General features: G+C 34.4%; 1 protein-coding gene across 10 annotated transcripts in view; it reads right to left on the reverse strand.

The window, feature by feature from the left end:
- Positions 1-15,888, reverse strand: part of LRRC7 (leucine rich repeat containing 7) — a 560,700-nt gene that overhangs the window by 115,133 nt on the left and 429,679 nt on the right. For all 10 annotated transcript variants that reach the window (XR_009258064.1, XR_009258063.1, XM_058717001.1 and 7 more), the window contains 2 exons: positions 5,937-6,066; positions 4,816-4,931 (listed from right to left, as the gene is read on the reverse strand). Coding sequence is in view for 8 of the 10 variants with exons in the window: in XM_058717001.1 (XP_058572984.1) it covers positions 4,816-4,931; positions 5,937-6,066 (246 nt within the window). In the remaining 2 variants the exon portion in view is untranslated. The remainder of the gene's footprint in view (positions 1-4,815; positions 4,932-5,936; positions 6,067-15,888) is intronic.

The following is a 15,888-nucleotide window of genomic DNA, read 5'->3' on the forward strand; positions in this document are numbered from 1 at the left end:
AAACAAGAAAATTCTAATAGCGTGGGTGAAGATGGATATAGTTCATTTTTATGAAGAATTATTTAAAATACTGTAACTTATTGATTTCATTCTTTGCTCTAATTCTTTCCCTACAGTAGTCTGAGCAATCTCTAAAAAGTGAAAATCCCTATTTGCAATCCTCCAAATGCTTTCTATCACATCTAGAAAAAAATCCAAAATTGTTACCATGCCTTGTCAGATCTTACAAGATCTGGCCCTCCAAGCCCCTCCAGAAACTTCTGCTACTCTTTTCCTGGCTTAGTCCCACCAGCTCCACTTACTGGCCTTTTATGAGCCCACTACAAGGAGTAGCCAAACTCTTATCTGTCTGGAATATTCTTTCTCCGCAACTTCACTTAACTAATTCCCACATGTCTTTTAGCTCTTAAATGCCATTTTCTCAAAGAGGCTTTTCCTGCCTCCTTATGTAAATAACTTTCCCCAGTGTAGTCTCTAAGTACCTTATATTTTCTTTGATGGAACACATCATAGTTTGTAATTATATATTTATTTTTGTGATTACAGTTTTGCTGGCTGAACTCCCCACAGAATTGTAGGCTCCATGATGGGAAGAGGTCATGTCTGTCACACTATTAAAGGAATCTACAGCTCCTAAAGATGACTCCCGAGAGCATGTCCTTTTGTTCTGTCACCTTTTTGTATTCCAAGAGGGAATTTTTAAAAATGCATTTTGAGGTATGTGAGTTTGGCATCAGCTATGATATTCAATTGAAATGATCTATTTAGTATTGGCTTTAGCCTTTGGAGGACCAAACTGCCAAATGCCTACTTCAACATATTATCTGATATCCCTGAAATTGTGTATGATGCATAAATTGTGATTGCATAGGCATATATGTGATTGCCATCATAGTTACTGAGCAAAGTGGTAATATAAACAAAGCCTGCCACTGGATTCATTGTTAATTTCTGCATATTCACTTTTGAATAGAGGTACACATTTTAGATAGAACTTGGAATGAAAATTTCCTTAAGTCTTTAATATGTTGGAATTATTTCAGCCAATCCGTGAATACATATATTTTGACAATGGAAATGGAAAATATTACAATAATTAGTAAGGATTGTGGAAATGGTTTATATTATATGCAAAAGGAGTGACCACTTCAAATGATTTAGTAAATTTGAAAAGATATTGATAGCCAATACAAATAGCAACAGTGTACATTAGCCAGATAACTTTAGGAAGAATAAATAACCTCTCTGAGCTCATAAATATTTATAAAACATAAATAAGCATATAAAGAGTAATGGAGACTGATTTATATCATAGTTCTCTTTTTATGAAATTATTTGTTATACTAGTATTTATAACATGAAACTAAATTACGTAAAAACTGTTTGTAGTTTTTGGTTATTTAATTTCATTGAAGCCAGGAATTATGAAGTAAGGTGTTATGGGAAGAATTTTTCCACATCATATGGAGATGAATTGAAAGTAGAATATCAATTCTGCCACATCGAAATTATGTGAGGGGGAAACTCTGGAATCATACAACAAAATGCATGACAAATCATCATCAACCCAGTCATAAATGTGAAGTGTAAGGAAAAGAGACTGTTAGAGGAGGACAAGTTACACTCAATTCTCCTTAGTCCCCCAGTAACGTATGTTAAAAGTGAGCTTCTATTTAGTATCACAAATGTGCAATAAATTCACCATAGGAACAATCTTGCAGTTGACAGTGCATGGGAATAATTTTTCCTAAACTATAATACCAAAATTTTTAAAATGCATTCTATTATAAATGTGAAATTGTGATGGTCATGACATTTGGATGACATTTCATATTTAATCTTTTATCCAAGCATTTCATATTTAATCTTTTATCCAGTTCTTTCTCTGATAGTAATGTTAAATTTGGCCTCAGATTTGGTTGAATATTGATTTTAATTGCAAGTTGAGTCATTGATTAATTCATTAACTAAGAAATATTAGTTGGCTCTATACTATGTTCTAGTCGCTGTAGTAGGAGAAAAATTAAGCTTATATAACTGACCTGATGAAATAAGTTCCTGGATATTGTGAGATTCTCAATGACTTATTCATATCTTTTGCCCTACCATCTAGCAATATGTCTGTCCCATTGTGGTTACTGAATTATCCTCTATTGGTTGAATAAATAACTTCATTAGCAGACTTTCTACTTTCTTACACCATACACAAAAATAAACTCAAAATTGATCAATGACTTAAATGTGAGGCCTAAAACCATAAAACTCCTAGAAGAAAGCAGGCAGTAATTTCCTTGACATAGGCCATAGAAATATTTTTCTAAGTATGTCTCCTCAGGCAAGGGAAACAAAAGCAAAATTAAACTATTGGGACTATACAAAAAAAACCAAACAACTTCTGCACAGTGAAGGAAACCAGTAACAAAACCAAAAAGCAATCTACTGAATGGGAGAAGATATTTACAAATGATATATCTGATAAGGGGCTAATATCCAAAATATATTAAAAAAACTTATACAACTCAACACCAAACAAAAAATAAGCCAATTTAAAAATGGGCAGAGGACCTGAATAGAAGAAGACATACAAATGGTCAACAGACACATGAAAAGGTGCTGAACATCATTAATCATCAGGGAAACGCAAATCAAAACCACAATGAGATATTACCTTATACCTGTCAGAATAGCTAGAATCAAAAAGACAAGAAATAACAAGTGTTGGTGAGGATGTGGAGAAAAAGGAACCTTGCTGCACTGTTGGTGGGACTGTAAATTGGTGCAGCCACTATGGAAGACAGTATGGAGGTTCCTTAAAAAATTAAAAATGGAAATATTATATTATCAAGTAACTCTACTACTGGGTATCTACCTAAGGTAAAGAAAATCAAAGCTATAATTCAAAATGATATATGCACCCCTACACTTATTGTAGCAGTATTTACAATATCCAAGGTATGGAAACAACCCAAGTGTCCATAAATTGATGGATAAAATGTGATATATAGATATATTTATGTCTATATCTATAAATATATATTACTCAGCCACAAAAAAGAATGAGATCTTGCTATTTTCTAGGTCAAACAAGGATGGACCTAGAGGGTATACTGTTAAGTGAAGTCAAGTTAGACAAAGACAAATACCATATGATCTCACTCATGTGGAATTTAAGAAACAAAACAAGACAAGAAACAAAAAAAAAGAGACATTTAAATACAGAGAAGAAACTTTTGGTTGCAAGAGGGGAAGTGGGTGAGGGGATGGCTGAAAGCGATAAAGGAGATTAAGAGTACACTTATAGTGATGAGCATTGAGTAATGTTTGGAACTATTGAATCATTATATTGTACATCTGACATTAATGTAATACTATATGTTAATTAAGCCTCAATAAAAATAGTCAAAAAACAACTTTATTAGTATTACTTCTAATTATGGGTCATTTTAAATATTTGATAAGCATATTTTCCATATCATCATGCAGATTATTACTGAATGAAAGTTGAGCAGACCAAGAATTTAAGAGAGAAAACCCCTCTCCAAGTTACAACAGTAATGGAGCTCAGTTCCATTGGGGACTGTAATGGAATCTACTGCGAATCCATCTTCCTATTATATCTACATTATCATATTTCCTAATCTTATTCATAAGAATATAATTAGAAAATTTTGAAAAATGTTTTGCTGAAAGTCATGTAGAACATTCAAAGCATTTCTCTCATTTTCCTGTCTGGTAACTCAGTCCAAACAGGAGAATGAGATTCATTTGATTGGACTTACTCTTGTACCAAGGTATGAAGCTTCCTTGCCATCTTGATTTTAAAAATTAAATCCCAAACCTTTTAATAAAATGCCTTATTCTCTTATATGGAATATTATTGAATTACTAAGTGAATGTGATTTTTGAAAATCACATTATTATTATTATTTTCTTCAAACCAACAAACAAATGAGAACTCGTACATCCATCTTGAAACTTACAGATCTGAACATTCTTAATGATTCCATCTTTGACAGTTTCATTGCAATCTCTCAGTTTCTCATTCTATCACTTGTCTGACTGAAATTTATTTTATATGTTCTATTCTATAATCATTTTATCTACTGAGTAGTTATCTTCAGTCAATATTTATTTTTATCCTTTCCTATTGGAGGGCAATTGTGGTGGAAACAAAGATGAATTGCAGTTTTGCTTTTATGTTTTTGCGTATCCACCACTATAACAACTTTGTCACAAGAAGAGCACCTACCTTTTCTTTTTTCGCCTTGCTCTGAACATGACTAAATAGCCATTTGGTTGTCTTTACCATAATGTACAAACTTTATGGCTTTTGATATTAGCTAATTGGCAATATTCTTTCAGCATTTTGATGGTGTCAACAAGACACACACTGTCCAGTTAATTTACTGGAAACATAAATATGTACACAAAAATATATACATATGCATACATACATATATACTTATAAACATATTTTAAGTAATAAATTTTGTAGCTTTTTATTATAATTTTTTCATGTTTTCATAATATTATGATTTCTGAATATAGGAGGGTTTTAGTATATAAATTTGGGTGTACAAATTTTATGTAATTTAAACATAATAAATATATGATCTGAAATTAATCAAATGCAAAAATTTAGAAATATCAGTTTAAAAATAATTTAGCTTCTGTCATTTTCTCAATAAAACATGGATATCTACATTCTATAAACCTCATAAGACAGAAAATATTTTTTAAATCATTAACAAGATATAATAATAATTTACTTTTAGTAAATAGCTAATATGTGATTGTGAAATGTTGCAGAAATACCTGTTGTCACTCAAATTTAAGACTCTTAGTTTCTGCATCTGTCCAATCTCTTCAGGAAGAAATTCCAGTTTATTGGAACGTAGAGACATAACTGTTACATTCTTACAGCTTCCAATCTATGGGTAACAAAAGAAAATAAAGAAATACACTGTAAACCATTTTATATTAATTTTTAATTTTAAAATAATTAATTTACAGATTTCCTTGTCACTTTTAAGACTCCCTTAATATGTCTATTGTTTTATTTTTTATAATCCCACTCTTTAAAATATGTGTATATATAATATATATTCCTCTAGGTATTAAGGCAACATATATCTCATATTCTTTTGCACATTAGGAAGGAAGAATTTTCTTTATAATTTTGTTATTTAGAATGCTCATTAACTTCATTGTTTTAATAAGTTACATTGTTTTTATTGTCCATCCAAGTGAGTGCTAACACATCTATGTTTCTCATAGATCATACATACTCAAAAGATGTTGACATTGCCTTGACAGTTAGTTTTATTTCATGTTGCAATGGTACTTGTTATTTCTATTCATAACTTTTGGTTTTAAAATAATGGCATATTGATTATTGTTCCTTCATTATGAAAATGTTTAGTATAAAATGTTAAATTGAAAATATACCCCACATTTTTTTCTTGACATTAATAAATAAAAATCCCACTTAGAAAGAAAAACCAACAGAACCTCCTGGTGAATTCTAAAATAAAAATAATATTATTATGCCACATGATACCTAGAAAAACTATTTACATTAAAAATCTTTCACTTCAGAAATGTAAATGTAATGATCCCAGAATGCTATTTATCATTATTCTTAAGAGCAAAATATTTAAATTATCTAAAACTGCATTCCTTAGCATTGAGTAACTTACAATATTTTATTACTTTTCTTTGCAAGTAGTGTTTGAGTCAAATGAATTTTCTGAGTCAAATATAAGCACTTGTCACATATTACTTAAAGGATAATAATCAATAAATACTTATACAGATAACTCTTATATACATTGACAGCTCAACTCATGAATCTACATTGCTACTGCAACAGTTAAGACTTAATCCCAAAACATATTCATTAAAAGTTAGTTAACAAAAACAAGTTTATTTCTCACTTCTCTGGGTAATTCTGGAAGGAAATTCTCATCGACTGCTAACGTTCGAAGACTATGAAGGTAGCCGATAGTAGAAGGTAGAGACTCCAATTCATTACAGCTACAGTCAAATTCTTCTAATAAAGATAAACTGAAAAGTTAAATACATTAGTTAGACATTTTAAAAGGTAATATGGCAAAAGAGCTTTTAAAAGGCCACATATCCAAGTTCACTGAACAAAAAAAAGTTATTCATTTATGACTACAATGGTATCATATAAATTGTTTTATCAGTTCAGCCAAATGGTTCAACCAATGCTATTTAATAAGTGGCTCAATTTATGGGGCACCTGGGTGGTTTGGTTGGTTAAGCATCCTACTCGTGGTTTTGGTCAGGTCATGATCTCGTGTTTCATGAGTTTGAGCCTCGCATTGGGCTCTGTGCTGACCATGCAGAGACTGCTTGGGATTCTCTCTCTCTCTCTCTCTCTCTGTCTCTCTCTGTCTGCCTCTCTGCCCCTCCCCCACTTATGCTCTCTGATTCTCTCAAAAATAAACTCTAAAAAAAATTAAAAAAAAAAGAAAATGACACAAGGTTTTGTTTGCTTGTTTTATACAACTTAAGTGTCATTTATAGCCTGATATTCATAATGTATATCCTTGGAGTGGATGCATATAAGTGGCATGGGATAGGTAGAAGGGTGTGAAGGGCAGGTCCACAAAGGAATAGTAAGGGGGGCAAAACATTAACAACAAATCACTGATTAAATTTTAGGTTTACTAAGCACTTTAAAGATAAAAATAATCTTTACCTTATAACAACTCTATAAGATAGCTATTATTTTTAAACCCATTTTACAGATAAGGAAATTGAGGCTGAAAGAGGCTAAGTAATTTGCCCAGGGGCACACAAAGTAGGAAATCTGGGAGCTTAAATGCACACAGTATGCCTCTGCTGTATTTTCTTGCCTCTTAGCCAGTGCATCTGTAGCCAAGTAGCCAAGAGTACAGAGAGGGCTCATTTCAGCCTGCAGATATGTTCAGTTTGGTTTACATAGTATTTTAAAATGTGGTAAACTCTACATAATGATCGAGATTCTTGGTACCTCTTGAAAGAGGAAGATCTGGCAATACTGGGTTGATATTTCTCCATGACAGGCAATAGAAACAGAGTAATGGCTGCTGCCTTCACATGAACACAGTTCTTTAGTTTGTCACAATCCCTACTACCCCATATATAGCCAGTTTTGACCCAGATCTACAGAAAGAAATTCTATAAATTCACATTCAAGTTATCACCAGGGAACAAGAAATTTCAATATCTGGTTTGAGATAGCTGGGAAAGAAAGATGGCCTGTCACTAGGGAAGCACTATCTGTATTTAAGTTGTCACTGATGTTGTTGTTAATATTATTACACTGTTATTACCATTCATAACATCATTATTACTGTGATAGGAAGGAACCCCCAAGAGCAAGGATCTTGCTGTTATAAAGCGAAGGATGAATTAGAGTTAGTTGGATTTAAAGTTGTATAATCAGCTTCCATCAGCTGACTTGAATGCAATTTACTCCCATCATTTAGTTAATGAGTAAACACAGAAATTAAACATATAGGTTTTAAGTCAGTCAGAATGGATTTGTGCCCAAGCTCTGTCACTTACTAGATGTGTTATCTTGGGTACCAAACAATAAAACAAAGACCACAGCTCAAACACCAAAGCTGATTTTATTTACCTGCCAGGCAAAGGAACATACCACGGAAGAAATTCACAGAGTAGTGCTCTGACGGGGAAAAGTCAGTGCCCAAAGGGGGTGGGTAACAGTGGGATATGCTCATTAAAGATCAAAATTTGCATTATGGAGAGGGTGGAATGAGTTCACAAGCCTGTGTACTGTTATATAAATCAAGTTCTGTTAACCACGGGTCAGGAAAGAATAATTTGGTAGGTTAAGTCTGACCCCGAACCGAGGTAACTCATGATTCATAGTCCTTAACAGTTTCAGCTACTTAGAACCACATGTAGTGAAACACAGCATTCAGCTTTGAATAATATCTCATAAGCAAGTGCTGCTTAAGTGAACAATTTTCCTTTTTCTCTGAGCCTTAGTTTCTTCACATTTGCAAAGAGAATACTAGCAATTCCTGCCTCATGCAGTTGCTCTGAGTATTTTATGAAATATTGTAAGTAAGGGATTTAGCACCTTTGCTAAATCCTGCCGTAAAAATACATGCTCAGGAAATATTTTCTCTTTGTATTAGTGAACCTTGATGAATTCGTTTCTAAAACCTTTGAGGCTGCACATGCAGGGGTGGTTATGTTGCTGGGTACCAGGTGTGTATGGCTCTGTGTGTGTGTGTGTGTGTGTGTGTGTGTGTGTGTGTGTGTGTGTTGGTGGGAGCAGGAATCAATGTATGTGGGAAACCCTGTAACAGTTTTTTTCTTTAAAAAAAGTCTAGCATAGTGCCTTACATAGTGTACTTAGTGTACTTAAGTACATAGTGTACTTAATGTATTTGGTAGAATTGAATAAACCATGTATGGATGATTTAGGGTTATGTACTCAGCAAGTGACTGGTCATAAAAGTACCAGAGGCTTTCAAAAATAAAAATTTCAGATGTACCTTCAGAGAAGAAGTCAAAGACTTAAACAGTTCAAAATATAATTAACGTTTTTCGTTTTTCTTTTCTTTTATAAAAACATGTTTTGAGGGGCGCCTGGGTGGCTCAGTCGGTTAAGCGTCCAACTTTGGCTCAGGTCATGATCTTGTGGTGTGTGAGTTCAAGCCCAGGTAGGCTCTGTGCTGACAGCTCGGAGCCTGGAACCTGCTTTGGATTCTGTGTCTCCCTCTATCTCTGTCCCTCCCCCACTCGCACTCTGTCTCTCTCTCAGAAATAAATAGACATTAAAAAAAATTAAAAAAACCCAAAAACCCCCATGTTTTGAGTTTAGTCTTGAGTCACAGTAAGGCAGCCTTTTGTGCGGTTCTGATATGAACAAATTTCAATCATCATGGTTTCATTAAATAACATTGTACCCCCACAACATGGCTCAAACATCAGTATACTTACTAACTGTGAGAAACCGCATAAAGTATAAACTTCGCTCTTAACTCTTGGGTCCACAAATCACAATGTAAATAACAGATGGGCATCATGACTAGTCACATTACTTCCTTCAAAGTCTGTCAGTGATTTGTCTCTGAACGTCCGTCATTCAGTTCACACACAAACAGTACATCATGTAGTTGCATTGCCTTCTTGTCAATCAGCGGTAGATAGATACTATAGGTATAATAATTCAACATTTATAGCACTATTACTGTTGAAAAATCTCTTGGTCTCCCTAATGCTCTTGGCGAGTTAAATGAAAATGTGAAAACTTGCTTTTGGTCACCAAGAGCAAATTCACTAATCCAGCCAATGGGCCAAGGAGTTATTTCAACTTTGAAAGCCTATTATCTTACACAGACTTTGCAATAAGCCATCAATGCTACAACTGGAGATCATGCAATTTCTTTAGCTGAGTTTTGGCAGAAATATGACATAGAGAATACAAATGAAAGTATTTAAGCATCATGGTAGGAAGTAACAGCAAGCAGTACACGTGCATTACAGCAGGAACTTTTAACACAATGTGCGAACAACCTTGGAGGACTTGAATCAAACATAACTGGAGTTGTAGAAGAAAGAGGGTCACCTGGGTGGCTCAGTCTGTTAAGCATCCAACTCTTGATTTTGGCTCAGGTCATGATTTCACAGGTTTGTGAGTCTGAGCCCCACTTCGGGCTCTGTGCTGGCAGTGCGGAGCCTACTTGGGAGTCTTTCTCTCTCACTCTCTGCCCCTCCCATGCTCTGGCTTTTTCTCTCTCTCCTTTTTTCTCTCAAAATAAATAAATAAACTTAAAAAACAATAAGAAATAGCGGACTGTGGGGATAATGCCTGTCACTATTCAAGGTACTGTAAATATGCTGCCAGAGGAACTTGGTAAACTCATTGACATAAATGAGGAAAGTGGTTATAATGAAAAGGATGAAGACATCCTAGAGGAAGCCATGCTGGTAATAAACTTCACAGTAAAGGAACTCTCAGAGAGGTTTCATGACACAAAAGCACAAAGGACAGAAGTTTGGAAGACAATTCAAGCTTAAAACGTCACTTCGCTGATGCATAGAAAAGACATTCACTGTGAGTTATAATTTACATGATGAAAAGGCAAGTGATGTTCAAACTAATCTTGATAACTTTTTTTACAAAAAATATCACTTTAATTCTTGATGTTCCTACTGTTTACAAAGACAGCAAACAAGATAAATATTACTTTTACTATTTTTCCATTTCCCTATACAATTATAACCAACCATAACAGTATTTAATGTTCTGAAAAAGGTTTTAAAGACCTCAGGCAGTACTATCATGGTTTTCCCTCATTGATTATTAAGACCGTTGCATGGTTTCAGCTTCCATGGCCATCTCCACAATCCTTCGCTACTGTGCAAGGTGAGAACTTCCTGCGTTAAAAAGACAACATTTTGACTGCACTAAGGGCTGTACTGAATTAATAATTTATAGTCGAAGTATTTTACATCTCTGGGTTAGAGAGAAAGCTAGTGGTGCAAAACACACACTCTTCAATGATCTCTGACATTTAAAAGATTTAAACTCATAACACTCCAGCTGACTTTGCTGATGGTTATCTTGTTAGAAATCGCTTAAGGTATTCTAATATAGGCTCCTCTCTGAAAAGAGTTATATCGCATTTACTCAGATTATCACTGGCTTTCAAAAGATAGATCAAAATGAGTGAAATAGGTCACTAGAAAAAGACAAATAATGTCTTATCTCACTTATATGTGGAACCTAAAACAAAACAAAACTGAGCCCATAGATTCGGAGAACAGATTGGTGCTGGCCAGAAATGAGGGTAAGGGATGGGAGAAATGAATGAATGTGGTCAAAAGTACAAACTTCCAAAATACTTCATGGGGATATAATGTACAGCATGGTGACTATACTTAACAGCACTGTATTGCATATTTTAAAGTTGTTAAGAAAATAGGTCTTAAAAGTTCTCATCACAAGAAAAAAATTTTTCGTAACTATGTTTGGTGATGACTATTAGCTAGACATTGTGGTGGTCATTTCACAATATATACAAATATTGAATTATTATGTTGTACACCTGAAACTAATGTAATGTTATATCAGTTGTATCTTAGTAAAAAACACATTCGTTATACTTTTTGCAAGAGAAAGACCAAAAGTTCCCTTTTTTTAGAATTGTTATCTATAGTCTATAATTGTACACACTAAAAGGAAAAATCAACAGTAAGGAAAGTGTAAAATAGTGCTTCCCAAACTTCAGTGTGCCTATGAATCACCAGCCAAACTTATTAAAATGCAGATTCAGATTCAGTGGTTGGGATGAGCCCAGATTCTGCATTTGTAACAAGCTCATAGGTGATGTAAATGCCCCTAGTCCTAGGGCCACACACTGGGTTTGTTGTAAAGCTTTAAATAAATAAAGCTCTTACAAATATTTCCAGAGTTACACTTAAACACACACACACACACACACACACACACACACACACAAAAACAGACATACTCATAAAAGATAAAATCTCCATAAATATTACAAGAGTTGTGTTCTGTAAAGCTTTGCCTTAGTTCACACATGACTACTACTACTGAAGTATGCTACTGAAGGTAGTAATGCTTGAAATTAAACAATAATGGTATTGACTTCATTTTCTACAATTACCCTCTCTGTTTTTCTCTAGTTTGGTTTTCATGAGCTAGTTTTGGCTGGGAAGTTATTACTGTAACATTAACCTTCAAGTACCTAGCTAAATGATAAGACTGTGAATATATTATGTAGATAATCTATAATTTCATTTTAACATCATTCAGGACCACTAGAAACCATTAGATACTATTAAATCTTCTATTAATGTAGATGGTAAAAAACATAAAAATAAATAGGTTTGGGCTTCACTTTCCTTGTTCAGTTTTCACTCATTAGAAATAATGTAATTCAGTAGAAAATATTCAGACAGGCATGGGTGCTAATTCTAGTGTGGCCACTTAATAGCTGAGTAATTTTGTCTACTATTACTTCCTGTTTTCTCATCTACAAAATTGGTTGATAATGCTTACTATATAGAGTTTCAAAGAGGATTAAATGTATGCTAAGCCCCTGGTATAGATATGGCACTCCATTAAAATGGCCAAGATGGAGAGCACCCTAAAAAAAATCTTGAACAGTGTTTCTGGAATACGTAAAAGTTATCCTGTGGTAATTCAGTTTTTAAAATGAGTTTTTTCATATAAACAAAACCTTCTAGTAGACAAAATGTAAAACTACCTGAAATTGATTAGTAAGGCATGGGAGCTAGACAAATTTAAGGTGATATGAAAGAAATTTAATTTAATTTAATTTAATTGTATTTGCGAAGATTTAGTAGAAATGGATATATAGGCACAACATGGAGATATTGTGGGTTTGGTTCCAGACTGTCAAAATAAAGTGAATGTCGCAATAAAGTGAGTCAAATGAATAGTTTGGTTTTCCTATTATATATTGGTGCATGTAAAAGTTATGTTTACATTATACTATAGTCTATTAAGTGTACAATAGCACTAGGTATAAAAATATACATACCATAATTAAAAAATTTTTTTTGCTAAAAAACGCTAACCATCATCTGAGCTTTCAGAGCTCAGATCCTTTTGCTGAGTGGAGGCTCCTGCCTTGATGTTGATGGCAGCTAACTGACCAGGGTGGTGGTTGCTGAAGGTTTTCATAAAATTTTTTAAAATAAGACAACAGTGAAGTCTGCCATATCAATCGACTCTTCCTTTCATGAACAATGCTCTGTGACGTGATGTTGTTTGATACCATTTTGCATACGGTAGAACTTCTTTCAACACAGGAGTCAATCTTCTCAAACCCTGCTGCTGCTTTATCAACTAAGTTTATGTAATATCCTAAGTCCTGTGTTGTCATTTCAACAATCTTCGCAGCTTCTTCACCAGGAGTAGATTCCATCTCAGGAAACCACCATCTTTGCTCATCCATAAGAAGAAACTCCTCATCCATTAATGTTTCATCATGAGATTGTAGAAATTCAGTCACATCTTCAGGTCCCACTTCTAATTCCAGTTCTCCTGTTTCCACCCCATCTGCAGGTATGTCCTGCACTGAAGTCTTGAACCCCTCAAAGTCATCCATGAGGGTTGGAATCAACTTCTTCCAATTTCCCTTTAATCTTAATATTTTGACCTCTTCCCATGAATTATGAATGTTCTTCATGACATCTGGAAGAATGAATCCTTTCTAGGAGGCTTTCAATTTACTTTTCCCAGATCCATTTAAGGCATCACTATCTATGCAGTTATAGCCTTACAAATTATATCTTTTTTTAAAGTTTGTTTATTTATTTTAAGAGAGAGAGAGAGAGAGAGCCATCAGGGGAGTGGGAGAGAGAGAGGGAGAGAGAGAAAGAATCCCAAGCAGGCTCACGGAGAGCCTGATGTGGGGCTTGAGTCCACGAACCATGAGATCATGACCTGAGTGGAAGTCAAAAGTCAGACTTTTAACTGACTGAGCCACCCAGGTGCCCCAATTCAAATTATATTTCTTAAATGATAAGACTTGGAAGTGAAAATGACTTGGATCCATGGACTGCAGAATGGATGTTGTGTACAACATCAGTCTCATTCTACATCTCCATCAGAGCTCCTGAATGATAGGTGCATTTTCAATGAACAGTAATATTTTGAAAGGAATCTTTTTTTCTGAACAGTAGGTCTCAACAGTGGGCTTAAAATATTCAGTAAATCATTTTGTAAATAGATGTCCTGTCATCCAGGTTTGTTGTTCCATTTATAGAGCACAGGCAGAAGGAGATTTAGTGAAACTCTTAAGGGCCCTAAGATTTTTGGAATGGTAAATGAGCATTGGCATCTCGCTTAAAATCACCAGCTGCATTAGCCTCTTGAAAGGCATTGGCCTTTCAAAACAGCCTGTGTTTTGAAACTCCAAAGCCATACATTAACTTCTTCTCTCTAGCTATTAAAGTCCTAGATGATATCTTCTTCCAATAGGTGGCTGTTTCATCTACATTGAAAATCTATTGTTTAGTGTTGCTACTTTCAGGAATTATTATGGTTAGATCTTCTGGATAATGTGCTGCAGCCTGTACCTCAGCACTTGCTGCTTCACCTGGCACTTTTATCTTATGGAAACAGCTTCTTTCCTTAAGCTTCCTATATCAACCTCTGCTAGCTTCAGACTTTTCTTCTGCAGCCTCCTCACCTCTCTCAGCCTTCAAAGAATTGGAAGAGATTCTTGCTCTGGATTAGGCATTGTTGGGGCAGGGAATATTGGGGCTGGTTTGATCTTCTGTCCAGACCATAAAACTTTCTCCATATCAGCAACAAGACCGTCTTTTTTTTCTTATTATTTGTGTGTTCACTGGAATAGCAGTCTTAATTTCCTTGAAGAACTTTTCCTGTGCATTCACAGCTTGGCTGTTTGGCACCAGAGGCCTAGATTTAGGCCTATCTTGGATTTTGACATGACTTCCTCACTAAGCTAAATCATTTCTAGCTTTTGATTTAAAGTGTGAGTTATGCAACTCTTTCACTTGAACACTTAGAGGCTGCTGTAAAGTTAGTAATTGGTCTATTTTCAATATTATTCTTTCTCAGCAAATAGACAAGGCTGAGGAGAGGGAGGTTGATGGGGGAATGCCTGGTTGATAGACAATTTAGAACACAAACGACATTTACCAATGAAGTTCACCATCTTGCATGAGTGCAGTTCATGGTGCCCCCAAACAATTACAATAGTAACATCAAAGATCACTGATCACAGATCAATCACCAAAACAAATATAATAATAATGAAAAAGTTTGAATTACGGTGATAATTGCCGTAATTGACACAGAGACATGACATGAGTAAATGATGTTGGAAAAATGGCACTGATAGTGTTGCTTAATGCAAACCTTCAATTTGTAAAAAATGCAGTATCTGCGAAGTGCAATAAAATGAGGTATATCTGTAATAACTAAAGGGAGAGATATAAAACTTGTTTGGAGAACATTTAGAATGGGCACATAGTGAATGCTAAGTAACTTTTGCCATTATCCTTATTTTCATATGTTGTAAGATAAATTTCATTTAATTTAATTTAGGCCAAGAATCAAGTTTTAGACTCTACCCTTAATTTTCTCATTAATATTTGGTAAGTCACTTGTGCTACTTCTAAATAATGCAAGAAATTAACAGAAATGAAACTAATTCTTTTCTATGGTGTTTATTAAATGAAACTCACCCAGTTTTTATACTAAATCCTACAGTCTAAGATGAAATCAGTCAAACTGTGGTTAAAACAGCATTTGTTAGGAGTAGTCAATCATTTAGAGATTTTACCCGTGAAACATCTATGTTAACTGATTTTGAACAGTTACCATCATTATCAAGATAATATACTTTTCATTTGACCCAATTTTCCCATTTTTCCAAAGTAATCACTGATCTTTCCCTTCCTTTGGACCCTTTAGGAAGTTAATTAAGTTGACTGAAAAGAAAATCTATATTTTTTTTTATTATAGGAGAAAAGTACCACCCAAATGTAAAATTATATTTAAAAGTATTGTTTTAAGTGAACGTATCTATAACCCATGAGTAGAAAATAGCTTTGCCATTGAAGAAGACCACTAAAAAAAGATTCTATACGTGTTGCTTGGGTGGCTGAGTTGGTTAAGTGTCTGACTCGATTTTGGCTCAGGTCATGATTTAGTGGTTCATGGGATTGACCCCCTGTCGGGCTCAATTCTGACAGCACAGAGCCTGCTTAGGATTTCTCTCTTTCTCTACCCTTCCTCTGCTTGCATGTACGCTCTCTTTCTCTCAATATAATACATAAATAAACTAAAAAAAAAGATTCTATATGCTTCAA

Source organism: Neofelis nebulosa, chromosome 2 (assembly GCF_028018385.1).
Source record: "Neofelis nebulosa isolate mNeoNeb1 chromosome 2, mNeoNeb1.pri, whole genome shotgun sequence".
NCBI lineage: Eukaryota > Metazoa > Chordata > Mammalia > Carnivora > Felidae > Neofelis > Neofelis nebulosa.